This window comes from Bos grunniens, chromosome 26 (genome assembly GCF_055505025.1).
Source record: "Bos grunniens cultivar Pamir isolate PY7600 chromosome 26, Bosgru_T2T1.0, whole genome shotgun sequence".
NCBI lineage: Eukaryota > Metazoa > Chordata > Mammalia > Artiodactyla > Bovidae > Bos > Bos grunniens.
Window position 1 is genome coordinate 16,339,521 of NC_141190.1, and position 27,655 is coordinate 16,367,175.

The following is a 27,655-nucleotide window of genomic DNA, read 5'->3' on the forward strand; positions in this document are numbered from 1 at the left end:
ATCCATTCACACATGGTTATAGGTTTTCTTTCTTGTAATGAGAACTTTTAGGATTTACTTTCTTAGAAACTTTCAGAGATACGATACAGTATTAACTATAGTCATCATGCTGTGTAGTAGTTACCCATGACTTATTTATTTTATAACTGGAATTTTGTACCTTTTGAGTTCCTTTATTCATCTTGACCACTCCCCATCTCTGGCAGCCAGTGTGTTCTCTGTATTTATGAGATCAGATTTTTAAAATATTTCACATGTAAGTTCGATCATATGGTAGTTATCTTTCTGTATCTGATATGTTTCATTTACTGTGATAACTTCAAGGGCCATCCTTCATGATATCACAAGTGTTAAGATTTTCTTTTCTTTTGCATGCCTGAATTATATTCTATACATGTATGGATATATAATAGCTTATATATATATATATTTTAAAATTTTGTTCTTTAAATATCTGTCTTAAATTGTGAGTTTTAGTCAAAGTGACTAATCACTTTAATTTTGAAGAATTAGTTTAATATTAATGGCTTTATTTCTGTTCTGCTGCTTTTTGCTCTAATGCATTTTATGATTGCTGTTTCTCAATTTTTCCATTATAGTCATATTTTTTGTTTGATCAATTTTGCAGGCACTTTTTTAATGCCTTCTTCAAATTTTTTATGTTATTTTTTAATTGATTTCTTAGTACTTATAATGGGGATTACTGTTAACATCCTAAATATATAGCAGTCCAGTATAAATTGCTTCCACAGTAGCTTCAAATTGCATATGTTAACTCTGCTCCCAACCAATGTCATCTCCTTTTATTTTGTTGATGTTATAAATTTCATCTTTATATCTTTTGTGCCTAGAACAGGTATTTCTAATGATTTTTATTCAATTTTCTGTTAAATAATATAGGGAAGAAGAGTTTTTATACTAGATACAATAATATTAGCTTTAGTATTTACCTACATTATTATTTTTAACAAAAATATTTATTTGTCAATCTGGGTTGGAATTATCATGTAATACATTTTTGTTTTAAACTGAAAGGTGATTACCTTTGGCATTTCTTGTAGGGCCAGTCTTTTAAAAAGGAACCCTTAGGTTTTATTTTGGAGATGTCTTCTGTCACCTATTTTGTGGAGAGATAGTTGTGCCAGATATAGAATTTTTGGTTGACATTTTTACACTGAGGACTTAATATCTTTCCATTGATTTATGGTTCCCACAGTTTCTGGAGAAAAATGACATATTATGCTATTGTGGGTCCTTTGTACATGATGAGTCACTTCTCCCTTGTTGCTTCAAACATTCTCTAGTTTTGGCTTCTGACAGTTTGATTAAAATACACCTTGCTCTGGGTCTTTTTGGCTTCAATATTCTTGGAGTTTGTTTAGCTTCTTTAATTCATACATTCGTGTATTTCACCAAATTTTGTAAGTTTTCAGCCATTTTTCCCCCCCAAATATTTATTTTTTATTTCTTCTCTCTTTCTTTTCTGGGGCTCCCATTAAGTTGATGTTGGTATACTTGTTTGAGTTCCAATTATATCTCAGGCTCTGTTCATTTTTCTTTCTTCCTTTTTCTTCCTGATATTCACAGGAAATTTCTGTTCTCCTGGTTTCATGTTTGATGGATTTTTTTTTTTTTTTGTGGGGGGTGGGGGGCGGGGAGGGGGAAGGCTTCCTCCAGTCTGCTGTTGAAAAATTCTGGTAATTTTTTTTTTTTTTTGTAATTTCAGGTATTGTACTTTTCAGCTCCAAAGTTTCTCTTTGGTTCTTTCTTTTCTTTTCTTTTTTTTTTAACTTTACAATATTGTGTTGGTTTTGCCGTACATCAAAATGAATCCGCCACAGGTATACATGTGTTCCCCATCCTGAACCCTCCTCCCTCCTCCCTACCCATACCGTCCTCCCGGGTCATCCCAGTGCACCAGCCCCAAGCATCCAGTATTGTACATCGAACCTGGACTGGCGACTTGTTTCATATATGATATTATACATGTTTCAATGCCATTCTCTCAAATCATCCCACCCTCTCCCTCTCCCACAGAGTCCAAAAGACTGTTCTATACATCAGTGTCTCTTTTGCTGTCTCGTATACAGGGTTATTGTTACCATCTTTCTAAAGTCCATATATATGCATTTACTGTATTGGTGTTTTTCTTTCTGGCTTACTTCACTCTGTATAATAGGCTCCAGTTTCATCCACCTCATTAGACCTGATTCAAATGTATTCTTTTTAATGACTGAGTAATACCTAATACTTTTCTCATTATTCCCCACTTGTTTATATATTTTCCTGATTTGCTTTAGTTCTTGTATGTAGTTTTCTTCAGCTCTTTGAGCCAGTTTCAGACATGAATTTTAAAGTTTTTATCGAGTAAATCCAATATATCTGGGGTTAATCAGGAATGATTTGTGTCAATTTGTTTTTTACCTGTTAAAGGGCCATGTTTACCTGCTTTTGGTAAGCTTTCTAATTTTTAAAAAATCAAATCATTCCTAGGAAAAACACAATCATCAGTCAGAATATACATTTGAAAACCTGACAATCACTGTATCTGATTTGTTTGGAGCTGGGACAGAGACAACGAGCACCACACTGAGATACGGACTCCTCCTCCTGCTGAAGCACCCCGAAGTCACCGGTATGATAACATGGTGGGCAGGGTGATTTCAGGAAAGATATTGGAAAGAGACCAGGAGTGCTTTCCACCTTGTTTCTCTTACGGTGGTAATTTAGTCTCTAAGTAGTGTCCAACTCTTGAGACCCCATGGACTATAGCCTGCTGAGCTCCTCTGTCCATGGGATTTCCCAGACTAGAATACTGGAGCGGTTTGCTGTTTCCTTCTCCAGGGGATCTTCCTGACCCAGGGATTGAGCCCAGGTCTCCTGCATTGCAGACAATCTCTTGGATTGCAGGCAGATTCTTTAAGGACCGAGCCACCAGGGAAGCCCTTAAATCTCTGTTTGAGCACCTTAATGCTTTTCAGATTTAGTGAAGGAAAAGTAATGGGACATCTTAACATAGCAGGATGACAGGAGTGAAGACACTGTGAAAGGTAGGAAAATCAACACAGCAGCATCTGGGTTTCATGGGAGGTCATGTGTAGCAGGCATAGCCAGCATGAGTTGGCCTGCAGTTGCATAATGGCTTTCTTATGGAAAGATCACTCTGGAGTTTCCCCATTCTGAAAATGCAGTGTCCTAAAGCCAGGGCACAGAAAGTGGAAATTCTGCTTATTGAAACATAAATGGAAATCCTGGGAATTCTGTGAGATTGCCTGATGAAATTTTCAGTGTTATGAGGGCTTTAAAAAGTTATATTGACAGGGAATTGGTTTAAGATGTGCATATAAAGGAATTTTATTAGTCAAGAGGTTTATTTCCAGGAAAATATTTCTTACCAAAATAAGAATTTGGTAGTGGTGGGGGTTGGGATCAATAATTTTATCCCTTGCAAATAACTTTTTGTTAGAAATTAACTTTTAAAGAGTTAACAGTTGTGAACAGCAGTTTAGAAATACATATGATCTTCTGTCATGTTAGGGTTTCAGTAAAATGACCATAGCCTCTTAACAGGCCAGAGTTGGCTTTTTAAAACTGGAGAGGCAGCTAACACATCTTCAACAAATTTTTGAAACACAGAGCATATTGAGATGTGACAGTGAAATCAGACAGAGAATGAAGTTATGGCCTACATGTCAGAAGAGAAAGTTGTATAATGAGGAGAGTCATTTGTGTCCTTACCATCCTGTAAGTTTCAGTATTTAGAAGTACCAAGAATCAAAGAGGATAGAGGGAGAAATAGGCTGATAAAGGTAGCTGATCCAGCCATGACCCTTTCAGTTCAGTTCAGTTCAGTCACCCAGTCATGTCCGACTCTTTGAGACCCCATGAATTGCAGCACGCCAGGCCTCCCTGTCTATCACCAACTCCCAGAGTCTACCCAAACCCATATCCATTGAGTCGGTGATGCCATCCAACCATCTCATCCTCTGTTGTCCCCTTCTCCTCCTGCCCTCAATCTTTCCCAGCATCACGGTCTTTTCAAATGAGTCAGCTCTTCACATCAAGTGACCAAAGTATTGGAGTGTCAGCTTCAGCATCAGTCCTTCCAATGAACACCCAGGACTGATCTCCTTTAGGATGGACTGGTTGGATCTCCTTGCAGTCCAAGGGACTCTCAACACTCTTCTCCAACACCACAGTTCAAAAGCATCAATTCTTTGGCACTCAGCTTTCTTCACAGTCCAACTCTCACATCCATAACATGACCACTGGAAAAACCATCGCCTTGACTAGACAGATGTTTGTTGACAAAGTAATGTCTCTGCTTTTTAATATGCTGTCTAGGTTGGTCATAACGTTCCTTCCAAGGAGCAAGCATCTTTTAATTTCACGGCTGCAGTCACCATCTGCAGTGACTTTGGAGACCAGAAAAATAAAGTCAGCCACTGTTTCCACTGTTTCCCCATCTATTTTCCAGGAAGTGATGGGACCAGATGCCATGATCTTCGTTTTCTGAATGTTGAGCTTTAAGCTAACTTTTTCACTCTCCTCTTTCACTTTCATCAAGAGGCTCTTTAGTTCCTCTTCACTTTCTGCCATAAGGGTGGTGTCATCTGCGTATCTGAGGTTATTGATATTTCTCTCAGCAATCTTGATTCCAGCTTGTGCTTCTTCCAGCCCAGCGTTTCTCATGATGTACTCTACATAGAAGTTAAATAAGCAGGGTGACAATATACAGCCTTGACGTACTCCTTTTCCTATTTGGAACCAGTCTGTTGTTCCATGTCCAGTTCTAACTGTTGCTTCCTGACCTACATACAGGTATCTCAAGAGGCAGGTCAGGTGATCTGGTATTCCCATCTCTTTCAGAATTTTCCACAGTTTCTTGTGATCCACACAGTCAAAGTCTTTGGCATAGTCAATAAAGCAGAAATAGATGTTTTTCTGGAACTCTCTTGCTTTTTCAATGATCCAGAGGATGTTGGCAATTTGATCTCTGGTTCCTTTGCCTTTTCTAAAACCAGCTTGAACATCTGGAATTTCATGGTTCACGTATTGCTGAAGCCTGGCTTGGAGAATTTTGAATATTACTTTACTAGCGTATGAAATGAGTGCAATTGTGCAATAGTTTGAGCATTCTTTGGCCTTACCTTTCTTTGGGATTGGAATGAAAACTGGCCCTTTCTATCCCTGTGACCACTGCTGAGTTTTCCAAAATTTCTGACATATTGAGTGCAGCACTTTCATAGCATCATCTTTCAAGATTTGAAATAGCATGACCCTTTGACAGCTCCTTTTATCAGGTCATTCTTTCCCCAATAGGATGGGAGAAGCTTATTGCCTAGAGAAACTGAAACTAAGAGGCTTTACACTCAGGACACTGGGCAGAGACAGGGGCAAAGAGTGAGGTCACAACTTGGAGCAAAGTTTAGGGAAAAATTCTCTTCTTGAATTCAGGGACTCTTAGCTCCTTTCTCCATCCTGCTTTCTGAATTTGAGCATGCCAGAGAAAAACTCCAGAGAGTGAGGACTCTGGAGAAAAGGACTCCAAACTTTACCATGTAGATAGAAAATTCTCTCAACATGTCTAGCAGAGTGAATGAAATAAAAATTTCCACCCCGTGACCCAGGTCATGAAATTTCAGAACACCAGAATAAAAGAGAAAATCACAAAAACTTTCAGAGAGATGTAGCATGTCATAGATAAAGGATTAGAGTTCAGTAAGGCATCAGAATTCAAGTCAATTATCAAACTTTCATATTCAAATGCCTGAAGTCATGTCAGAGGAAGTCATGGGCTTTGGGAATCTTGAGAACTCATGAAGCAGAAAAAGTGTCAGGGCTGTTGCTAGATAGCAGGCTTGGCAAATGTCCACTTCTAAATGGATCAGGTGGATAAAGCAAGAATGAAAGGAGATGCCAAGAACAAAAGACAAAAGGTGATGGGTTGTTTGTGACTTCTGAATAATAGGGAAATTATTAGGAGTTTGAAACATCTACCTCAGTATTTGGAAAGACTCCTAAATCAGGGTACGGAGTTTTATGAATTGAACTAAAGAAACATAGTAAGCTCCAAGAAAGTACCAAAAGGAAGCATAATCATAGTTTTCTTAAGAGTGAGCATGTTTATTTAGTCAGAATGATGTTAAAATGAATGTTTTGAGAGCTAAAAATTATGGTGTAAATATATTGAAAGTGGAGTAAGGGGATTTGTGTGTGTATTTTGTATGAGGTGGGGATAGAGATGTAAATTCTCAACTCTAATACCAGGAAATCAGATATTGTTTAAAAATCTATGTAAAAAATAGAAACAGAGTCATTGATTAGAAACAGGGCAAAAATTTCAGAAGAAACCACTAGAATGTTGAGAGTGACAGCATTTGGCAATTGGAGGAAGAGAGTAGCACTGCATATTGCACACATACAATACACAAATACACTAAAACACATATAACTTACCTTTTCAATCCACATATTATTTTGACATAAAATTAATAGATTCCTGTTTTTCTCCCTCCAACGACTTTAGTTTCTTGACCTTGTGTTGTGTTTTTATTTTCAAACATTTTATCATTTCTGCTTGTATTACTGTGTATGCTAACATACAAGTCTGTTTAGCTGTATCTTAAGTCTAGCTTGTCAGAGACTTACATGTATTTGTGTTATGGCAATTCTCTCTCCATGTCGAGGTCCATTTCTGAGCATATAACTTAAGTGTATAATGCTGTTGGGATACCTCATGAAGCATCATATATCTCTGAATTGCTCTGCAAATGTGGTGTGCATTTTTTTCTTCTTCAGTCTTACTTATCTCTTATCAGCTAAGATCCAGGAAGAGATTGACCGTGTGATTGGCAGACACCGGAGCCCCTGCATGCAGGACAGGACCCACATGCCCTACATGGATGCTGTGCTGCATGAGATCCAGAGATACATTGACCTGGCTCCTACGAGTGTACCTCATGCTGTGAATTGTGACGTGAAATTCAGAAACTACCTCATCCCCAGGGTAACATTGGTTTCTCTTATACTGACCTCAGTGGTACTGAAGTTCCCATTTTAGACAGTTTGTGTGCCATCCTCTCTGAAAGCAAGACAAAAGAAGTATAAGTAATCATCTGTGTGCAGGCTTGATGAATTGTGTGTTTTTTTCAAGTTTAGTCTGTAAGCTTTATAACAGATTTTGACAGCTAGCAGTGCAAGACTTCCAAATTTTCTCTTTCTTTTATTTGGTTTGATGAAAGTTAACTGTTTACATTTCCAAATGAATCCTTTTTTCCCCCTTAGGTGCTTATTGTTGTTTTAAATGTTTTAAAATGCCTTTTCCATTCTGCTATCTGGATTGAAAATATAACTGATTTTATCATTTTAATAACTTTATATGAAGCAATTGTGCCAAATTTAAAATCAGTGTTTAAAATTTCCCTCTAGATTAATTGCAATTTCTCTATACATTGTCATGCTGTCTGGGCTAATAACTTTCTTTTAGCCTTGTTTTTATTTCTGATCTCAGAAGAATGGCGGTTAACATTTCACTATTGATAATGATATTTTCATGCAAAGATGGGCTCGATAAAGGACAGAAATGGTATGGACCTAACAGAAGCAGAAGATATTAAGAACAGGTGGCAAGAATACACAGAAGAACTGTACAAAAAAGATCTTCACGACCAAGATAATCATGATGGTGTGATCACTCACCTAGAGCCAGACATCCTGGAATGTGAAGTCAAGTAGGCCTTAGAAAGCATCACTACAAAGCTAGTGGAGATGATGGAATTCCAGTTGAGCTATTTCAAATCCTGGAAGATGTTGCTGTGAAAGTGCTGCACTCAATATGCCAGCAAATTTGGAAAACTCAGCAGTGGCCACAGGACTGGAAAAGGTCAGTTTTCATTCCAATCCCAAAAAAAGGCAATGCCAAAGAATTCTCAAACTACCGCACAATTGCACTCATCTCCCATGCTAGTAAAATAATGCTCAAAATTCTCCAAGCCAGGCTTCAGCAATATGTAAACTGTGAGCTCCCAGATGTTCAAGCTGGTTTTAGAAAAGGCGGAAGAACCAGAGATCAAATTAATTGCCAACATCCACTGGATCATGGAAAAAGGAAGAGAGTTCCAGAAAAACATCTATTTCTGCTTTATTGACTATGCCAAAGACTTTGACTGTGTGGATCACAAGAAACTGTAGAAAATTCTTCAAGAGATGGGAATACCAGATCACTTGACCTGCCTCTTGAGAAACCTATATGCAAGTCAGGAAGCAACAGTTAGAACTGGACATGGAACAATGGACTGGTTCCAAATAGGAAGAGGAGTACGTCAAGGCTGTATATTGTCACCCTGCTTATTTAACTTATATGCAGATTACATCATGAGAAATGCTGGGCTGGAAGAAGCACAAACTAGAATCAAGATTGCCGGGAGAAATATCAATAACCTCAGATATGCAGATGACACCACCCTTATGGCAGAAAGTGAAGAGGAACTAGAAAGCCTCTTGATGAAAGTGAAAGAGGAGTGTGAAAAAGTTGACTTAAAGCTCAACATTCAGAAAACGAAGATCATGGCATCAGGTCCCATCACTTCATGGCAAATAGATGGGGAAACAGTGGAAACAGTGTCAGACTTTATTTTTTTGGGCTCCAAAATCACTGCAGATGGTGATTGCGGCCCTAAAATGAACAGATGCTTACTCCTTGGAAGGAACGTTATGACCAACCTAGATAGCATATTCAAAAGCAGAGACATTACTTTGCCAACAAAGGTCCGTCTAGTCAAGGCTATGGTTTTTCCAGTGGTCATGTATGGATGTGAGAGTTGGACTGTGAGCAAAGTTGAGCACCGAAGAATTGATGCTTTTGAACTGTGGTGTTGGAGAAGACTCTTGAGAGTCCCTTGGACTGCAAGGAGATCCAACCAGTCCATTCTGAAGGAGATCAGCCCTGGGATTTATTTGGAAGGAATGATGCTAAAGCTGAAACTCCAGTACTTTGGCCACCTCGTGCAAAGTGTTGACTCATTGGAAAAGACTGATGCTGGGAGGGACTGGGGACAGGAGGAGAAGGGGACGATAGAGGATGAGATAGCTGGATGGCATCACCAACTTGATGGACATGAGTTTGAGTGAACTCCAGGAGTTGGTAATGGACAGGGAGGCCTGGTGTGCTTCAATTCATGGGGTCGCAGAGTTGGACACGACTGAGCGACTGAACTGAATGATATTTTATGTACATTTTGCTACATACTTTTTAAAGAATCAGAGTAAAAAATATGTTCTCATTTTTAATGCTATTTTTAGTGGTGAACATGTATATAATTTTTTTCAAATTGATGTCTATACTTATTGGTATGGTTGTATACATTGACCTCACTTTTCCCACTGAATATGCCTATTATAAATATATATATATGCAGTTGGATTTCTTTTGCTACATTCTGTTCAGGACTTTACTGATTATGGTTTAAGAGATTTTTGGTTTACAACTTTTCTTCCTCAACATTTTTTCATTGGATTTCTGTTTTAAAGGTCATGCTGGCATGATAAAATTAGGTGAGAAATATTTCATAGTTTGGGTGTATATTTATTGTTTTCCTCACTTCTATCTTTGGCCACTTAGTTGTGTCTTTGAAATGCCTAGTTACTTTTGGTTAAATACCAATTTTTATAAATGAAAAAATGCAGAGTTCAGATGTTATTTATTTTCTTCCAGAAAGGGTCCATCCCTCTCCTCCTTGGCAGATGGAATGATGTAACCTCTCCCATTTTGGGTATTTTGAGTAAAATTTGAACATTGACAGAGACTAATATTAACTTTAGGTGTCAGCTTTCCTCTTTGAGGTTCTCCAAACTTTGGAATATTGAGACAGATTTTTGTCTTAGCAGATTTCTTTTGCTCTCTAACACAGAATATCTGTATATATTCAGACTTTCTAGTTGGTGTGCTGAAAACTTCTCTTATCTACTTGAAGCCAAGTCATAGTATTATTAAAATTATAAAATAATATAACTAAAATTTGTATTTTGTTGGGGAAAGAAAGCAATGAGATTCTAAAGATACAAGTACTAGTGCCAATCCTTGGAGAAGACAGAATTGATGACTTTACTAGATTGTGAGACTTGTCTCAGTGATTGCAGTTTTGATACAAGGGTTAGAACTTCAGGTCTACTATTTTTTTAACCAAAGGACATACTGAGAGAAGACTTTTCTTTTGTGACATTGGGGTCTAAGGTAATAATTGATCAAGCTTGTTTCTCCTCTTATTTCTAAGTATGTGGGAAACACTGTACTAGAATGGAGTGGCCCATCTCTCACATCCACGGTATTGGGAAATGACCATTATAATGTCATATGTCTATTACCAAATACTGGGGATTACCATCCCCTTCTGCATAGTCCCCCCAGTGTAGAAACATAAATATTGAGTTTTATTCTTGTTTAGTCGTTAAGTCACGTCCAACTCTTTGTGACCCCATGGACTGTAGCACAGCAAGCCCTGTAGTCCTCCACTGTCTTCCAGTTTCCTTAATTTCATGTCCATTACGTCAGTGATGCTGTCTAACCATCTCATCCTCTGCTGCCCTCTTCTGCTTTTGCCTTCAATCTTTCCCAGCATCAGGGTCTTTTTCAATAAGATTATTAGGAGGCTGATTCTGTTATACCTTTTTACCAATCATGTAAGTGATTAGTTTTATCCAAGTCTGGAGCCACTGAGCTAACTGGAGAATGCTCTAAGACAGGAGTATTACAGTATTTATGTAATACTTCAAAGTGTAAGTATTTCAGAATTTGAAGCTTTGAAGTGTCTGATGCCTTTTGTATCCTTTTGTATACTTCTGCTGTTGTAGCATGGAAGTAGTCAAGGACATATTAAACAAACAAGAATGGCTATATCCCTGTCTTTTTGGAAGCAGAAATTTAGATTGCATATAATTCCCATGTGCCACAAAGTGTCTTCCTTGATTATTTTCCATTTAAAATACTTAGGTCATTGTTTGTACTAAGGCCATATTTGCACATAGGTTGATATTTGTTAGTATATAAGTCTGTCTAAAAGAACATTTTGCAATGCTCTAAGATTGATGTGTGGGATTGTTTTTGTTTGTTTATCTAAAGAACGTTTTCCAGCACAGGGTCTGAAAGATTTACCCTTATAAACTTCATAATTTTAGTGCTTACATTTAGATGATGGTTTATGCAGGGCTTCCCTGGTGGCTCAGAGGTTAAAGCGTCTGCCTGGAATGCAGGAGACCCAGGTTCAATCCCTGGGTCGGGAAGATCCCCTGGAGAAGGAAATGGCAACCCACTCCAGTACTCTTGCCTGGAGAATTCCATGGAGGGAGGAGCCTGGTAGGCTACAGTCCATGGGGTCGCAAAGAGTCAGATGCGACTGAATGACTTCACTTTCACTTTCATGCGGGTAATTTTTACTTATGACTAAGAGTAATGATTATGCTTCTTTTATTTCTCTATGAAATATGCATGTGTTTGAGCAGCATTTGCTGAAAGTATTGCCTTTTGCACCTTTTTTTGTTATCTTAGATGTGTTATTTATTTCTTATATAAACACAAACAAGGGAATAATAAAGAGTTGTATACCTTTTATATGATAACCTTAGGGGATGGAAGATTCCTCAAGTTTGCATTAATTATTTTTTAAACATAGAACATTAAAAACATGTTCATATGTATGTTATACATGAATTTGTATATTTACCTGCTTTTGCAATGTTGAGAGATAATCAATAAAAAATCTGTAATAGGAATAGAAAAGAGTTTTATTTGAGCCAAACTGAGGACTATAGCCCAAAAGACAACCTCTCAGATAACTCTGAGGAACTGCTCTGGAGAGGTATGGTTTATCCACACAATTGTATATCTTGTCAGAGCAAAGAAAATCAGGAAGCCAGAGATACATTCTTACAAGGTTTCAAAAACAGATTATCAACATATGCACAGCAAGTTGGTATGGCCTTGGCACTTGAGAGAGGAGTCTTCTTGTTGCAAGAGTTTCAACATTGGTGTCCAAGAAAGGAGGCATTTAATCTTTATTTTTAACATGGACATTCTTTATTTCTGTTCAATATACATTTTCTTAATAATTAGTGCATATGTTTGATAGGCCACAAATAGGATGTTCTAGTTAGCATTTAAGTTAAATTCAAGTTTACAAACTAGAATGACTTCTCCATACCTCAATATGTAAAAATTTCTTCCACAAATATTCATTTATCAATCTATCATCTACTTTTCTACACTTCTCTATTTCCGTATGTATAGCTCAAAATAGCAATTTTTGTATACAGAGCAATAATAGCAATTATACTCAAGAGTTATCATTGATAGAATAATATTATTTAGTGTACAGCCTATATTGAAATTTTCCTAGTTTTTCTGTAATAAACTTTGTGGCTTTTTTTCTTTGAAAATCAGTGTCCAGGCTGGAAACAAGATTATAATTTGGATATCTTTTCCTTGTTCTCCCTGTTCTCTCCTGTTACTAGTTTTGTTTGCCCTCTTTGTTCTCTTTTAGTACATTTTAACTCTGTGAAGAGTGCAATTTAGTAGTCAAGTGAAATATTCCTCAGGCTGGTTTTGTGTGATTGTTTTCTGGACATAGATTCCAGTTACAATTTCAACTATATAGGTGCTTTGTGTTTCCCACTGAAATTCATTGGGTAGGTGAAGGCACATACGTGAGTTATCCCATTATTGGTTATGTAGTATTGTTCATAACCTCCCCCACAATGTAATTGTGGTCTGATATGGACTAAAAATGGCACCCCACTCCAGTACTTCTGCCTGGAAAATCCCATGGACAGAGGAGCTTGGTAGGCTGCAGTCCATGGGGTCGCTGAGGGTCGGACATGACTGAGCGACTTCACTTTCACTTTTCACTTTCATGCATTGGAGAAGGAAATGGCAACCCACTCCAGTGTTCTTGCCTGGAGAATCCCAGGGATGGGGGAGCCTGGTGGGCTATCGTCTATGGGGTCACACAGAGTCGGACACGACTGAAGTGACTTAGCAGCAGTAGCAGCAGTATTGTTCACATGATAAAATGGTATCTGCCAGATTACTCCATGAAACAGGTCCTTTTTTTCACATTTAATTAATAAAAGATTACCTGGTACTTTATAGATTTGTATCTTTCTTCTCAATCATTTACCCAATAGTTTTAGTGTTAATAGATAAAACTTGCTTAAACTAATGATTGTAAGCTGAATTACTGTGAAATGATTTTGTGAATTTTACAGTCCTTTCTGTGTTTCAAATCTAGGATTAATCTGTGATGAAGTCTGCCCTATATTTTAAAATAAAGACATACAATCTGCATGTCAATGATAAACAATAATATTTGTTACTGTACTTACATTGTTATTATAGAAGAGGTTATTTTGTATTAGATCAAATGCCTGTTTACAAAAGCCATACAAACAGATAATTTGAGACATTTCAAGCACAATAGAGACTTCCACATTAAACCATAATCCACATAGGAGATGAGTAAAAATTGAAATGATAAAGCAGCTGGTGGGGGCAGATACCATGTCCTAATGTGGTGATTAGCAGAATGGATTCATAAGTTCTAGGACCCATGTACTGAGTATTTCAGATGCTGCCAGTGTTCATTTTGGCAGCATCACCACCACTAGTCTTAAACTTATCCTTATTACTTGTTCTGTCTGACTCAAAATGCCACTGACCTTCTTTTGAACCAAAATTAATCATCTATTGATCCTAAGATTGGACTAAATGATTTTCAGCAGTTCTTCTAGGTCTGTGACTTCTTCATAGTTTAATTTATCTTCATCTGTTCTTTCCAGGGCACAGATATACTAACATCACTGACTTCTGTACTGCATGATGACCAAGAATTCCCCAACCCAGAGGTATTTGACCCTGGCCACTTCCTGGATGAGAACGGCAACTTTAGAAAGAGCGACTATTTCATGGCTTTCTCAGCAGGTAACACATTTACTTTTTTCATTGCTTCAGTGGACAATTTTCCCTTGTGGCTCAGTGGTTAAATAATCCACCTGCAATGAGGGAGACCAGTGTTCAATCCCTGGTTTGGGAAGGTCCCTTGGAGAAGGGAAAGGCTACCTACTCCAGTATTCTGGCCTAGAGAATTCCATGGACAGCACATGGGTTGCAAAGAGTCGGATACTACTGAGTGACTTTCACTTTCAGTGGACAAGGTGCCTTTGGGCATCCTTTGGAACTTTCATAGTGCCCATTCTGTGCCTGGTCAAAATCCTCTTTTTCCATGATGAGAGACAGCAGTACCAATGCCCACACACTTTCCCTCCCTATGAGACATCCTCATTTTTGGAGTAGATTATTGGAGCTTTGGAGAGGTGACCCAGTTCTTTCTAATTCAAAAATAAAATTTAAGCTACATTCTGAAAATACAAGAGAAGTGCATTGTAGACAAAAGTAACTCTGTGTTATAAAACTTTAAAACTTCAAGGTCGATGTAGATTTGATATACTTCCAACAGAGAATAGAGGCTGTGAAGAATGGAAAGAAAGACATTGGACCATCACTAGGAAAAAAATACAACCAATATATGAGTATTTCTAGAAAAAAAAATTGATGGGACCTTGAAAATGTCAAAATGGAGTTACAATACACTTAATGAAGTATATGATATAGTTCTGATAACTCAATAAATATCTGCTGAGAGGATACCTGTTAAGATTAGATGTTAGATGGATAACATGAGTGTCTACCCTTTGTCCATCTGTCTATCTAACCATTTGCATTCCATCCATCCATTCAAACATTCATCAAAAAGTTACTGCATAGTCTGTTTCTGGCAGTCAGAAACACAGTGTTCAAGGAGTATGTACTCTCTGTGTTTGTTATTTTCAGGAAAACGGGTTTGTGTGGGAGAGGGCCTGGCCCGCATGGAGCTGTTTTTATTCCTGACCACAATTTTACAAACATTTACCTTGAAATCTGTGGTTGACCCAAAGGACCTCGACACCACCCCAGCTGTTACTGGGATAGCTAATGTGCCACCTCCTTACCAGCTCTGCTTTATTCCTGTGTGAAGAATGCTAAATTATACAGCTTCCTCAGTGGTGTTGTCTTTAACGCCCTTTCATGGGGGGCATTGTTCACCAGTGTCATGGTAATCTTTCCTGAGAACACATCTCTGACCTCTTCTCATTCCCTGTGCAATTTCACTACAGAAATATATCTGCTATTCTCCCTATCCTGTAACATTTGTATTGGCCATCACATATGCTAATACCTATCTAATATTAAGTAGTAGTGTGTGCCTAGTACCATGTACTCAGTACAAAGTAATGCATGATGATTAATGTGTGCCAATGAGACCTATTTCTCCAGTGCATGTTTTTTCTAATAAAAAGCAGAATCTGATGAGCCACTTCTCAGTCTTTCCTTCTTTTGTGCATATCGCAAGTAAGAAAGGAAAAAAAAAAAAAGACAAAGATGTCATGCCGGTCGTTATAGTGATACACACAGAGGACAGAGGGAATGAGAGCAGAAAATCTCCCTTGAATGCTTGTATGTACTTATTTGAGATTTGGTTTAAAAAATGAGAGAAATTGTTTTCAAGAGCAGCTTCATCCTGTAGGGAATATTGAGATCAGTGATAGTGAGCAATTAAAAGTCAGACACAGAAAACCACAATTAAAAATCAGAACAGAAATCAATGAGATTGTGTATAAGAAATCACCTATAGGCAGTCTCTTTCCAAAATGAGAGAGAACACACATTTCACAAGTTGTAATTAAAAGAGGGGCCATCTCTTTGATGCCATGGATTTTGAAAGCATAATGGAGTATTATGAACAGTAGAAATAGAGAGGCCATGCTAAAATTTGTATGTAACCAAAAAGACCCTGAAAAGCCAAAGCAATCCTGAGAAAGAAGAACAAGGCCAGAGGCATTATACTTTCTGATCTCAAACTACACAATGAAGCTACTGGACTGGCAAAAAATGTTGTGAAAATATTTATACTACCCAAAGCAATCTATGTATTTAATGTAATCCTTATCAAAATACCCTTGAAATTTTCCACAGCACTGTAACAAACAATTTTAAGCTTCATGTAGAACTACAAAAGACCATGAATTGCCAAAGCACTCTTGAGAAAAAAGAATGAAGCTCCCAGACTTCAAACTATACTACAAGGCTACAGTAATCAAAATAGCATGGTATGGCATAAGCACAGACAGAGCAATGGAAAAGAACAGACAGCTCAGATATAAACTCAAGCACATGTGGTCAATTAATCTATGACAAAGGAGGCAAGTATATACAATAGTGAAAAGACAGTATCTTCCATAAGTGGTACTGGGAAAACGTGGCACTACATGTAAAATAATGAAATTAGAACATTTACTTACACCATACACAAAAGAAACTTTAAAATTGGTGAGACACCTAAATGTAAGACGAGAAACCATGAAACTCAAAGAAGAAAACATAGAACACTCTTTGACATAAATTATAGCAATATTTTTTTTGGATTGGTCTCTTAAGGCAAAATAAATAAAAGCAAAAATAAACAAATGAACTTAATTAAACATAAAAACTTCATACAACAAAGGATGTCATCAGCAAAAAGACAACCTTCAGAATTAGAGAAAATATTTACAAATAATATGACCAATAGGGGTTAATATCCAAAATACATAAACAACTCATACAACTCAATATCAAACAAACGATTCTATTAAAAGTGGTAGAAGATATGAATAGACTTTTTAAAGAAAGACATACTGATGGCTACCAGGCACATGAAAAGATGTTCAACATTGCTAATCATCAGTTCAGTTCAGTTCAGTGCAGTCATTCAGTCGTGTCTGACTCTTTGCGATCCCATGAATCGCAGCACGCCAGGCCTCCCTGTCCATCACCAATTCCTGGAGTTCACTCAGACTCACGTCCATCGAGTCAGTGATGCCATCCAGCCATCTCATCCTCTGTCGTCCCCTTCTCCTCCTGCCCCCAATCCCTCCCAGCATCAGGGTCATTCCAGTGAGTCAACTCTTTGCATGAGGTGGCCAAAGTACTGGAGTTTCAGCTTCAGCATCAGTCCTTCCAATGAACACCCAAGACTGATCTCCTTTAGGATGGACTGGTTGGATCTCCTTGCAGTCCAAGGGACTCTCAAGAGTCTTCTCCAACACCACAGTTCAAAAGCATCAATTCTTTGGTGTTCAGCTTTCTTCACAGTCCAACTCTCACATCCATACATGACTACTGGAAAAACCATAGCCTTGACTAGATGGACTTTTGTTGGCAAAATAATGTCTCTGCTTTTCAATATGCTATCTAGGTTGGTCATAACTTTCTTTCCAAGGAGCAAGCGTCTTTTAATTTCATGGCTGCAATCACCATCTGCAGTTATTTTGGAGCCCCCCAAAATAGTCAGCCACTGTTTCCACTGTTTCCCCATCTATTTCCCATGCCATGATCTTCGTTTTCTGAATGTTGAACTTTAAGCCAACTTTTTCACTCTCCTCCTTCAATTTCATCAAGAGGCTTTTTAATTCCTCTTCACTTTCAGCCGTAAGGGTGGTGTCATCTGCATATCTGAGGTTATTGATATTTCTCCCGGCAACCTTGATTCCAGCTTGCGCTTCTTCCAGCCCAGCGTTTCTCATGATGTACTCTGCATATAAGTTAAATAAGCAGGGTGACAATATACAGCCTTGACGTACTCCTTTTCCTATTTGGAACCAGTCTGTTGTTCCATGTCCAGTTCTAACTGTTGCTTCCTGACTTGCTAATCATCAGAAAAATTCAAATCAGAAAGGCAATGAGAAATCACCTCACACCTGTCAAAATGGCTATCATCAAAAAGACCACAAATAACAAATGTTGGAGAGGGTGAAGAGAAAAGAAAACTCTTGTACACTGTTGGTGGGAATATAAAGTGGTGCAGGCACCATGGGAAACAGTAAGGAGTGTGCTTAAAAACTAATAATAGAACTACCATATGATCCAGCAATTCCACCCCTGGATATATAGCCAAGGAAAATGAAAACAGTAATTCAAAGAGATACATGCAGCCCAGTGTTAATAGAAGCGCTGCTTGTAAGTCAAGTCATAGAAGCAACCCAGGATCCATCAACAGGCAGACAGAAAAAGAAGATGCAGTATAAACATACAATGGAGTATTACTCAGGCATAAAAAGAATGAAATTCTGCCAATTACAGGAAGGTGAATGTTCCTAAAGAATATTATGCTTACTGAAATAAGTTAGAGAAAGAAAAATACTATATGATAGCACTTATATGTGAAATCTAAAAAATTATTCAAATTTAGACTTGAGATCTCAAGGTAAAAGTCATGTACATTTACTTATGTAGTTGTTTTATATGTCTTTGGTTGTTTAAGAGGTTTAAATTTTATTATTGTTAACTATGAATTCCCAGAATGGAGATCTGGTTGAAATCACGAAGTGTTTATTTGGGGTTTGTTAGGACTGCTGCCCAGGACACACAGATCCAAAAAACGCTTAAACTTTATTCTTCCAGACTACAAAATGTGAAAGTTTATAAAGGCAAAAATGGAAAATTGTTTCAAGAATTAGGATTGGATATTTTGTAATAACTGTTAAGGGAAAATAACCTTTAAAAATTGTACAGAAAATTAAGAATTTTAAAGAGTAAGTATTTTGAGACTAGAAAAATACTCTTAGATTACCTGCCACACCCAGTGGAATCACAAGAGTCCCTGAAGGAGGAGGTCAAGGGGATCAAAGAACATTGAATATGCTGTGCTGCTGACCTTGACAATGGAGGAGGTGGTCGTGAGCTAAGGAACTCAGATAGCCTCTAGAAACTGGAAAAGATAAGGAAATGGTTCTCCTGAGAGCCTCCAGGAGGAATGCAGCCCTGTCAACACCTTAATTTTCAGACTTGTGACCTCTAGAATTGTAATATAATAAATTAGTGTTATTTTAAGCCAGAAAAAAATATGAGGATTGGAGATGGCAAGATGTAAAGATTCTTGTTAAGCGAGGATTGGTTGTGTTTGAAATGATTGAATAACTGTGAAGCAGGCAGTTTTGAAACTACAAACTTGCAGTTAACAGCTACTAGTCTATGTCATTTTGAAAATGGCTGGCGGAGTACTTGAGTTTGACACAGTTCAGAATTGAAGTAGTCAGTGGTGCAGGAACATGTCTGAAATCACATCCACAATGACTGCCCACAGTTACTCCATTTTGATTTCCTTAAATATGTCATCATTTTGAAGGCAGAAGAAGAGGGCAGAGGAGGGTGAGATGTTTAGATAGCATTACTGACTTAATGGACATGAACTTGAGCAAACTCCTAGAGATAATGGAGGACAGGGAGTCCTGGCGTGCTATGGTCCATGGAGTTGAAAGAGTCAGATATGACTTAGCGACTGAACAACAACTGTAACGCTGGGTTTCTGTGGGAGCTCAGTGGTAAAGAATCCACCTGCCAGTGCAGGAGAGGCGGGTTCCATCCCTGGGTCAGGAAGATTCCTTGGAGAAGGAAATGGCAACCCACTTTAGTATTCTTGCCTGGAGAATCCCATGGACACAGAAGCCTGGCAGGCTACAGTCCATGGGGTTCCAAGAGTCGGACATGACTTAGTGACTAAACCATTACCACCAGTGGCTTGGAAACAGTAAGTAAATTAAGCTCAACTAAAAAATAATAAATATTTCTGTGGGCAAACTGTTAACATAAGTCACATTACTTCTATAAACTTTGATGTTTCTCTTGCTTTTTAACTCTGTCACTGTCATAAATAGAGAAGCACTGTGCTTTTTGAGTAGAGGAACACTTAGCTTTTTGTATGACAGAATCAAAATAATAAAGTGTCTAAAGCGTGAGTGTTGCTTCCCTTCTTTGTTTCACAGCAATTTGCTATGATTTGGGGCTGAAGGTAATTGGTAAATGAAATGGTTGGTGATAAAAAATTTCCTTGAGAAAGATGTGCACTATATAAGCTGTGTGTTTTGTTCAGACAGCCATGAAAATAGAACTTTTCTGAAGAATCACATTGTGCTTGGCATTAAGGAAATAGCTCTGCATGCATCAGTGAAAGAAGTCATTAGTTAGAGTCCAACTGGCAGTAGCAGCATTCATTGGGATTCTGGAGGAAACTGCCATCTGTACTTTGTGAATGGTGCAGGATGCAAAATGTTGTTCTTCTATGGGATGCAGCATGTCCTGGCATTGCCTCTATGATGCTTCCTTTCTTTCTGTGTTAGTGATACAAGTGTATCTCAAACTAGTCTGGGCATTAGAATTATTTGAACTTATTTTTTAAAATACAGAATTATAGTATATTCAGTATTTTGTAATGGCCTATAATGAAACAGAATTTGAAAAAATAATATATGTCATATATATATAATTGAATCAATTTGCAGTACTCTTGAGACTAGTTATTGTAGTTTTACAACAGAGTGTTATAAATCAACCATACTTCAAAATATAATCGTAGTATTCATCATGCATGCATGCATGCTAGGTCAGTTCAGGCATGTCCAACTCTTTGCAACCCTGTGGAACAGGGAATCAGAATTCTCATGGAAAGAATTCTATATGTAACTCTGAAGCAGTCAGCTGGTTATTGGTTTAAAGGTGGGCTTTGATGATTGATATATTGCTCAAGAATCAAAAGTTGAACACGAAGAGTTTCAAATATGATCCTCTGTCTAGTAGCCATTGGGATTGGAAATTAATTGCTATTCCTTGACCTCAGTTTCCTTATTTATAAGTGGGGCAAATAAGCCTGCTGAAGGTGCTGATATGAGGATTAATTGTAATCTCTGTATCAGTTACTTGGGCCTTTGCCTGGCATTGCAGTTCATTCATTAGTGGAAGCTGTAGCAATCGCCATCATATTTATGTATTATATTCAGGAACATTTTATGCTGTATGTGGCAGAATCAAAGCATAATTGTAGGATGATAATACATTTTGCATCAGGCACAATATAATATCACATATAGACTTCTTTTGCTTACATGCATCTCCATTCCCAGCTCTCAAAAGTCTGTGGCCCTGTGTTCACTGTGTATTTTGGCATGAAGCCCATGGTGGTTTTGCATGGATACGAAGCCCTGCAGGAAGCACTGATTGATCTGGGAGAGGAGTTTTCTGGAAGATACAGTTTCCCAGTGAATGAGAAAACTAGAAAAGGACATGGTAGGTGTGCATGTGCGCGTGCTCTGGATTGGCAATAGGAGTGAAACTGAAAGTTGCTCGGTCATGTCCAACTCTTTGTGACCCCATGGACTGCAGAGTTCATGGAATTCTTCAGGCCAGAATATCAGAGTGGGTATCTGAATATCTTCCCAACCCAGGGATAGAACCCAGGTCTTCTGCATTGCAGGTGGATTCTTTACCAGCTGAGTCACAAGAGAAGCCCAAGAACACTGGAGTGGGTAACCTATCACTTCTCCAGTGGATCTTCCCAACCCAGGGACTGAACCCTTGTCTCCCGCATTGCAGGTGGATTCTTTACCAATTGAGCTATCAGGGAAGCCCCAGGCAATAGGGGTTCAGTTCAGTTCAGTTCAGTCACTCAGTCGTGTCCGACTCTTTGTGACCTCATGAATCACAGCACGCCAGGCCTCCCTGTCCATCACCAACTCCCGGAGTTCACCCAGACTCACGTCCATCGAGTCAGTGATGCCATCCAGCCATCTCATCCTCTGTCGTCCCCTTCTCCTCCTGCCCCCAATCCCACCCAGCATCAGAGTCTTTTCCAATGAGAACTCTTCGCATGAGGTGGCCAACGTACTGGAGTTTCAGCTTTAGCATCATTCCTTCCAAAGAAATCCCAGGGCTGATCTTCTTCAGAATGGACTGGTTGGATCTCCTTGCAGTCCAAGGGACTCTCAAGAGTCCAACACCACAGTTCAAAAGCATCAATTCTTCAGCGCTCAGCCTTCTTCACAGTCCAACTCTCACATCCATACATGACCACAGGAAAAACCATAGCCTTGACTAGATGAATCTTTGTTGGCACAGTAATGTCTCTGCTTTTGAATATGCTATCTAGGTTGGTCATAACTTTCCTTCCAAGGAGTAAGCATCTTTTAATTTTGGTTGGGAGGATGGAAAAGAGGGATTTGAGGAGCATTCCATCAGAGCTGGATCCACCAGAAAGGCTGCCAACTGTCAGCTCACTCCTCTTTCCCTACTAGTTTCTGTTTCTTTTCCTGGTGTAGGAATCCTCTTCAGCAATGGGAAGAATTGGAAAGAGACCCAGTACTTTTCCCTCATGATCCTGCAGAATTTGGGGATGGGGAAGAGGAACATTGAGAACCGTGTTCAAGAGGAAGTGTGCTGCCTTGTGGAGGAGTTGAGAAAAACCAATGGTGGGTAATGCTGTATTCTGTAACTATGACCTTAACACACTGCTCTCTTCTCCAGTGACATCCTTGGAAGCATTTCAGGAGTGGCCACATCTTTCCTATGGATCATGATTGCAGCCCTTCTTTGAAAGGGAGGGGTGTGAAGAAGAGGAAGCCAAGGGAGCTTTTGTGTAGCCATGCTGATTGTCGTATGTACACCCATGATTGTGCACACAGTGTGGGTTTAAAGGTCATTTAATTATACTTTCTCCTGAACTTTGTTTTCACGTCACAAATCACAAAGAATAGTTTCAAATCATTTCCTGGAAAACTCAGAGAACAATATTTTTCATTGCATAAATATAGGTTGTCTATTTCAGAGGCTTTCAACAGGGAATACTTGTTAACTTGACAGGGTGGGGATGACCTCCACATACCCTTATGGAGCATGAAACAAATGTCATGTGCATTCACTTAATTGAACGAGATTTATATGTTCAGCCTCACAGAAATGGCTGAGAGTATGTGCAGGGCCCAAAGCTACACTTCTGACTGATAGAATTGTTTTGGTCACACTTTCTAGAAAATATCAGCATTCTTATTGAAAGGTTGCTACTGCAAACTGTGTGTTAGGCCAAGATTCATGACCTCCAGAGGAGAATTTTGACCTGGGGTCAGACAAGGCTTGACTACTTGGAGCTTTTGCATAGCAGACTTCTAGAGATAGGGAAAGTATAATAGAGATAGGGAAAGCTTCTGACATAGACATCAGAAGGGGACAGAAAGAGTGCCCCCTTGCAAGTTTTTAGCAAGGTGTTTTATGCGGGAGGAGAAGGAGACAACAGAGGATGAGATGGTTGGATGGCATCACTGACTCAATGGACATGAGTTTGAGTAAACTGCAGGAGTTGGTGACGGACAGGGAGGCCTGGCGTGCCACAGTCCATGAGGTCGCAAAGAGTTGGACATGACTGAGCAACTGAACTGAACTGAACTGACTTTATGCCTGTTAGAAAGCTATTTATCAGATAAGAGAGACATCTCAAGGCTGAGGGAGTTTCACCAGGCCCCTCTTCCACAGTATGCATTTTTGACATAGGATGGCATGACGCGTGTAATCCCTCGGCCATAAAACAATTGACTAGGAATACTAGCTTGTTGAGCCATTATCAGCCCAAGGTTTGAGAAAAGAAAAAAATTTAGACTTGGGCAGAACCATTTTGAAGAAAGGCAGATTCCAAAACATAGTTTCTCTAACATAGCTTAAGAAGATCATTTCCATAAGAAAAAGGCACCAGTTAGCTCAAGGCAGAACCAGGTATGCCAACACAGAATTAAAAGAAGCCTCTATTAACTTTGTGTCAGTCTGTCAGTCAATTCAGTCGCTCAGTCATGTCTGACTCTTTGCGACCCCATGAACCGCAGCACGCCAGGCCTCCCTGTCCAACTCCTGGAGTTTACTCAGACTCACCTCCATTGAGTTGGTGATGTCATCCAACCATCTCATCCTCCATTGTCCCCTTCTCTTCCTGCCTTCAATCTTTCCCAGCATCAGGATCTTTTGAAATGACTCAGTTCTTCGCATCAGGCAGCCAAAGTATTGGAGTTTCAGCTTCAGCATCAGTCCTTTCAGTGAACATTCAGGACTGATTTCCTTTAGAATGGACTGGTTGGATCTCCTTGCAGTCCAAGGGACTCTCAAGGGTCTTCTCCAATACCACAGTTCAAAAGCATCAATTCTTCAGTGCTCAGCTTTCTTTATAGTCAACTCTCACATCCATACATGACTATTGGAAAAACCATAACTTTGATTAGGTGGACTTTTGTTGGCAAAGTAATGTCTTTGCTTTTTAATATGCTGTCTAGGTTGGTCATAACTTTTCTTCCAAGGAGCAAGCGTCTTTTAATTTCATGGCTGCAATCACCATCTGCAGTGATTTTGGAGCTCCCCCCAAAAAAGTCTGTCACTGTTTCCACATCTATTTGCCATGAAGTGATGGGACCAGATGCCATGATCTTAGTTTTCTGGATGTTGTGTAGAGAGGGAAAAAAACGTTTGCCACTTGCAGTTTATTTCTTCCTGCCGCTTGGGGTCCTCTGGTCTTCCTACCTGTTGTGAAAGTGAAAGTCACTCAGTCGTGTCCAACTCTTGGCTATCCCATGGACTATGCAGTCCATGGCATTCTCCAGCCCAGAATACTGAAGTGGGTAGCCTTTCCCCTCTCCAGGGGATTTTCTCAACCCAGGGATAGAACCCAGGTCTCCCACATTGCAGGTGGATTCTTTACCAGCTGAGCCACAAGGGAAGCCCAAGAATACTGGAGTGGGTAGCCTGTTCCTTCTCCAGAGGATCTTCCCAACCCAGGAATTGAACTGGGGTCTCCTGCATTGCAGGTGGATTCTTTACCAACTGAGCTATGAGAGAAGTTACCCTCTCATTTCCTGTTTTCAATACTCACTGTATTGATATATATGTTTTGAATAAATATTTGCTATGTCATAATTCTCTAAAAACACCATTATAAAATGTTTTATTTAACTAGATTTCAACATTATCAACACCTGCTTATCTGTCTTCTCTAAATCCAATTTGATTATCTTTTCAACTTGCAAACTTTGCCCCATCTTTACTGAATTTTGGTAACAAATATGTGGTAATTATTTACTTCCCACAACCAGATGTAGTAACCTGTAAAGTGTTTGTCACATTGAGTCTAATTTTAAGCTTATATTACAAATTCCACTATTTGAAAGTTCTTTATTCTGTATTAAGTGAAACAAAAGACACCAAATCAGATTTTACCTGTGACTCACATATAGATAAAGAAATACCAATGGCTTTTCCAAGTTACCTCTGCCAGTCTAGCTAAAATAAATGTTGTTTTAAAACTTAGAGCCCTGGGATGTCTAAAGGAGCCTGGCATAGAAGCTGCAAGCTACATATTTCTTTAATCTATGTCCTACCATTTCTTCCCAACACCTTTCAAAAATTTATAGTAAAAAACACCTGAGATCTGCCATCTTAACAAGTTATTAAGTGAATACTACAGTACTGACTATTGTTAACTATAATCATACTGTTATACAGCTGGTCTCTAGAACTTTTCATCTTTTCATGCAATAAGAAAAGAAAAAGAAATAACAGTTATACAGATTTGGAAGGAAGAAATAAAACTATTTTTGTTTGACAATAATGTGATTATATAAGTATAAAATCTCAAAGAATTAAAAAACATCTAAGAAGCAATTTTAGCATGGTTTCAGTGTTTGGTAGAGAACAGGCAATAATCAATTGCTTTCCTATTATGCTAGCAATGGACATCGACTTGGGAAAACTTTGGGAGATGGTGAGGGACAGGGAGCCCTGGGGTGCTGCAGTCCATGGGGTCAGGCATGCTGCAGTCCATGGGGTCACAAAGAGTCGGACACGACTGAGCAACTGAACAACAACAGGAATCACACTTCAGGTGTACAAAAATAGGAGTCAGGAGGCCATTGAGAATTTGGCCAAAGAACTGTCTCTGCACCATTTAGAACTCGACGTTTCTTTTACCTGCATCAGACCCAGGGAGAGGATCAGCCCTATTCAGAGCAACACCTGCCAGTTGCACTCAGTCTCAAGGTCTCCACTTTCAACTCTGCAACCATTTTGGACCCCAGTTGATCCATACTTAATGGGAACCCTTACTTGCCAGGTCCAATTATACTTCTTAACAGACAACTTATGGAATTTTATAGGTTTTGCCTTATAAGCCTCCCTCATTTTGTAGTCTGATGGAAGCACCATTCAACTGCTTCTTGAATCTGTCTCTCATGCTGCAGTCCTAAGAAACCCCTCAGAAACACGTTTTACTTCAGTCAGGTCTTTTCTCAAACTTTGATTAACACTGTGCATACTTATTCCATTATATCTGATAAAGACAGACTTCAAAAGGCAACAGAAAGGTTGTATCTCACGGCAACTGGGAGGTTTAAGCCATGATTTCTCAAGCCTTCCACCTAAATTCTTGAGATTGGCTCTTCCCTCAGTTACTTGAGCAAGTTTTACCTGTTTGGTGATGGAGAGGGGGAGAATCCCTAATTTTGGTTTAATCTCTTGAGAATCTGTGACCTTTTTTTCCTTGGAGTCCAGGGACATCTATTTATTGTGAAGCCTGTTACTTTGTGAACCATCAGTTGGGTGCATATTCAGAGTAATATTTTAGGGGTTTGGTTTTGTTTTTCTGAAATTATTCTTGAGGCAGCTGTGGTATATATGAGAAAGCATCACAGTGGGCATGAGAAGGTCTCAGTTTGAATCCTAGTCTTATTAATTATAAGCTATATGACATTGGACATTTCTGTTCACCCAGAATCTTCCTTTCTCTCATTTGAAATATATAAAATTACAATCTCTATCTTCCAATGTTTATTTTGGTTGGGTAGACATGGGATTTCAAGGTAAAAGTCATGTACATTTAATTATATACTTATGTCTTTGGTCATTCAAGATGTTTGAATTAGGTTAGTGTTAACCAAGAATTCTAAGAATGTAGATCTGGTTGAAATCAAGAGGTGTTTGTTTGGGGTTTGTTAGGTCTGTTGCCCAGGAGACAGAGATCCAAGAAGCACTTAAATTGTGTTCTTCCAGACTACAAAATGGGGAAATTTATAAAGGCAAAAAAACACAGGGATAGATAAATGTTTTGACAGGAATTAGAACTGTAGATGACAAAATGTAAGAATGCTTGTAAGCAAGAATCGGATGGGTTCAAAACAGTTATATTGTTGTGAAGCAGGTGGGAAACTTTGAAAATACAAAACTGCAGCAAGCACCTGCTAGCAGATATTGTTTTGAAATGGTTGGTGGAGTCCTTGGTTTGCCACAGTTGGGAATTCAAGCTCTTAGTAATGCAGGAACATGTCTGAACACACCCGTAATGACTGTGTGGCTTCATTTTGGAGGCCTTGTTATAGCCACCCGTTCCAGGAAACACACTCACTCAGAAGGACAATGCAGATAGTGGAGTGCAGTTTATTACACCAGCGGGCCCAAGGCAGAGTCTCCTCTCAGCCAAGGACCCTGACCAGCATTTGTGAAAATCTTTTATACCCCATGTGTACGTGTCTGAACCCACCATCCCAATTTCCTTGAGACTTACATAAAACAAAGGAAGGGTAAATACAATCACAGTAACCTCATCATCCATGTGTTAGGTGTTCAAACAGTTAATGATCAATAAGCCTGCAGTTACATCCTGATAGATACAGAAAGAATTTATGACCTGTCTGGAGGCAGGGGTGATTAGAGTATGCATTCTCTTAGGCGATGAGT

At 38.8% G+C, this 27,655-nt stretch overlaps 2 protein-coding genes and 1 non-coding gene across 10 annotated transcripts in view; all 3 read left to right on the forward strand.

The window, feature by feature from the left end:
• The window catches only part of LOC147344087 (cytochrome P450 2C19-like), a 64,393-nt gene that overhangs the window by 19,713 nt on the left and 17,025 nt on the right, over nt 1-27,655 (forward strand). For 2 of the 7 annotated variants that reach the window (XM_086378791.1, XM_086378789.1), the window contains exons 6-9: nt 2,494-2,635; nt 6,822-7,009; nt 13,831-13,972; nt 14,882-15,404. In XM_086378791.1, coding sequence (XP_086234917.1) covers nt 2,494-2,635; nt 6,822-7,009; nt 13,831-13,972; nt 14,882-15,063 — 654 coding nt within the window. In that variant the 3' untranslated portion in view covers nt 15,064-15,404. Of the gene's footprint in view, nt 1-2,493; nt 2,636-2,981; nt 3,051-6,821; nt 7,010-13,830; nt 13,973-14,881; nt 15,405-21,024; nt 21,188-22,215; nt 22,366-22,420; nt 22,606-27,655 lie in introns of those variants that run through there. The other 5 variants (XR_015155706.1, XM_086378788.1, XM_086378790.1 and 2 more) reach the window with 5 other exon arrangements.
• Nucleotides 11,209-11,280, forward strand: TRNAS-GGA (transfer RNA serine (anticodon GGA)). The gene has a single exon. It is a non-coding gene; the product is annotated as a tRNA-Ser (tRNA).
• Nucleotides 22,233-27,655, forward strand: part of LOC147344089 (cytochrome P450 2C9-like) — an 85,855-nt gene continuing 80,432 nt past the window's right edge. The window contains exon 1 of one of the 2 annotated variants that reach the window (XM_086378793.1): nt 22,233-22,365. Coding sequence is in view for 1 of the 2 variants with exons in the window: in XM_086378794.1 (XP_086234920.1) it covers nt 22,363-22,365 (3 nt within the window). In the remaining variant the exon portion in view is untranslated. The remainder of the gene's footprint in view (nt 22,366-27,655) is intronic. The other variant, XM_086378794.1, reaches the window with a different exon arrangement.